This window comes from Hesperophylax consimilis, chromosome 2, assembly GCF_061612785.1.
Source record: "Hesperophylax consimilis isolate HC1 chromosome 2, BYU_Hcon_1.0, whole genome shotgun sequence".
NCBI lineage: Eukaryota > Metazoa > Arthropoda > Insecta > Trichoptera > Limnephilidae > Hesperophylax > Hesperophylax consimilis.
This window is the reverse complement of record NC_142837.1, coordinates 21,582,457-21,584,648: the sequence shown is the minus strand read 5'-3', so window position 1 is coordinate 21,584,648 and position 2,192 is coordinate 21,582,457. Positions and strand designations below refer to the sequence as shown.

General features: G+C 39.1%; 1 protein-coding gene across 1 annotated transcript; it reads right to left on the bottom strand.

Annotated features, from left to right (window-relative positions):
- On the bottom strand, window positions 1-1,530 carry OXA1L (OXA1L mitochondrial inner membrane protein). The gene has a single exon (XM_089644899.1). It carries the CDS (start codon window positions 1,402-1,404, stop codon window positions 139-141), a length of 1,266 nt encoding a protein of 421 aa, XP_089501025.1. The 5' UTR covers window positions 1,405-1,530; the 3' UTR covers window positions 1-138.
- Window positions 1,531-2,192: the final 662 nt, after the last annotated feature.

The following is a 2,192-nucleotide window of genomic DNA, read 5'->3' as shown; positions in this document are numbered from 1 at the left end:
TTAAATAAAAAAATGTTTTTAAACTAAGAACATAATGTATTTAAAATAAATATACAATTCTAGTGGTACACCTTATCAAAGGTGTGACTACAGAGGATTATTGCAAGTATTACATAAAATAGTTAGCAATGCTATTTTTTATCGATCCATTTTTTTTGCTTGTATAACCTTGGTGGGATCATATTTGTATGTCTTTTGCAATGGTCCTTTGCCCGCTTTGTTAAATAGAATTTCATCAATTTTTTGCCTTTCTTCCATCTCTCTGGTCAGCTTCAAGTTGGTCCATGAATCCTTTGCTCCAGTTATGAACCCTTTCTTCTTTATGGGCAGGTTGCCTGGGTCGTGGGTTATTAACTTATCAATCTTGAAGTATTCTCTGACGCGGGGTATCTTCAGTACAGCCACCTGCCCCAGCGATATGAAGTTGGTGGACACCCAATAACATAGAATAGCTCCGGGGAAGTTCATGATGAAGGGGAACATAATGAAAGGCAGAGCACGGAGGCCATACTTGACGAGGCCCATGTTCTGCGAGCTCATGCGCACGCTATCAGTTCCCACTTCGATAGTAGCCAAGAGGGTGAGACTGGTGATGACAGGAAGAAGATAGTAAGGATCTGGCACAATGAGGTCAGTGAACCAGAAGAGGCCTCCAGCTGAGAGGCTGTCTACCGGACAGTTGGCCATCCCTCTGAGGCCAAGGAAGAAGGAAATAAAGATTGGGGCCTGCGCCAGTGGTACCAACATATTCTTAAAGGGACTCAACCCCTTTGTTTTCATGAATATCATCAATTCTTGTCCATATCGTGCAGCTTCCAATTGATTACCAGACTGTCTTGCGTTTGACATTTTCAATTGTATGGCTTGCATCTGAGGTAAATTGTTATTCATAACGGCGTTATTACGTTGTGCCATTATGACCAGGGGAAAAACGATCGTTCTCACACATAGAGTACCTAACATGATTGCTCCCCACCATGGCAAATCTACAGTTACGTGCAGAAACTCCATGCAGTTTTGAATCATGCCCACAGGAGTCCAGCCGCCGAGGCCCATACTAGCAAATGTGGGTTCTCCATTGGCAGAAAGAGATACCGAAGCTTCAACGATTTCTTGAATCACCGGAGCTACAGGCGGCTCGGGTATATCTGGTATTATCGTAGCGACTGTTGATGCAAAATGAGAACCATTGATGAACGGGGACGAAAACTGTGAAGTGCGCTTGCTTTTACTTTGAGAGGTGTTACATGTCACGCATAAGTAATATTGCTGTCTTCCATTCCAAATGTGGTGGTTCCTCTTGGCGAAACTGAATTGAGATGTGTTTTGCAACCTAACCTCAAATGTTTGAGAATTGTGAGCGATGTTAAACACCTTACTATTACGTTGGATAAGTTTCCACATTTTGAGTAGTTGACATAGATTCGACTTGGGTAAATAATATTAATACAAATTTATATTACTCAACGAAAGTTATCACATTTGACACCGGCCGAAAATATAACAACGCCACAGAAGACAGAAAATACCACAAAATATTCGTCTATGGAGAACCTTGTGATGCCATAACAAAAACGTTTCTCCGCTGTTCTCAGCTTTCGATTTTTACTTTTTGTGAAACAAATATTGCAATAAATTGTCAGAATATTCAGATATAAAAAATTAACCAGTAAAAAAACTTTTGGTACATATTCGGGATCGCTGGTCACCCTTAATACGATTTGAAAAATATATAACCTTTTTATTTTCCTAAATTACTTTTGCATTTGGGAATTTTTTTGAATTTTAGTGTAACGTAAATGAAAATTCGCATTCGTTGCATGGGATGACAGCCAAAATAATTTCTGTTGATGACATTTTTTTATGTTGGTATTTCTGATACGATACGAGTGTCTAGAGTTACCATTTACTCTATGCAAATTAGGTGGGTACTAAATGTAAAAGTAATGGGGCGGAGCGCTTCATGCACATACAGCGTGTATCGGCACGTACCCGACAAACTTTAACCAGCTATTCCTTAGCGCATTTGGAGTAAAAAATGTTATGGGCACTTTGCTGTCCGGTAACATTTTTTTTAATAAAAAAATTACTATTCATATTTTCACCACATGTCACCAATGTTTTATCATTTGTCAAAGTTTGAAAACCCGTCTGGCAATATTTTGTTCGAGTTTCGTTTAATAATGTACTTA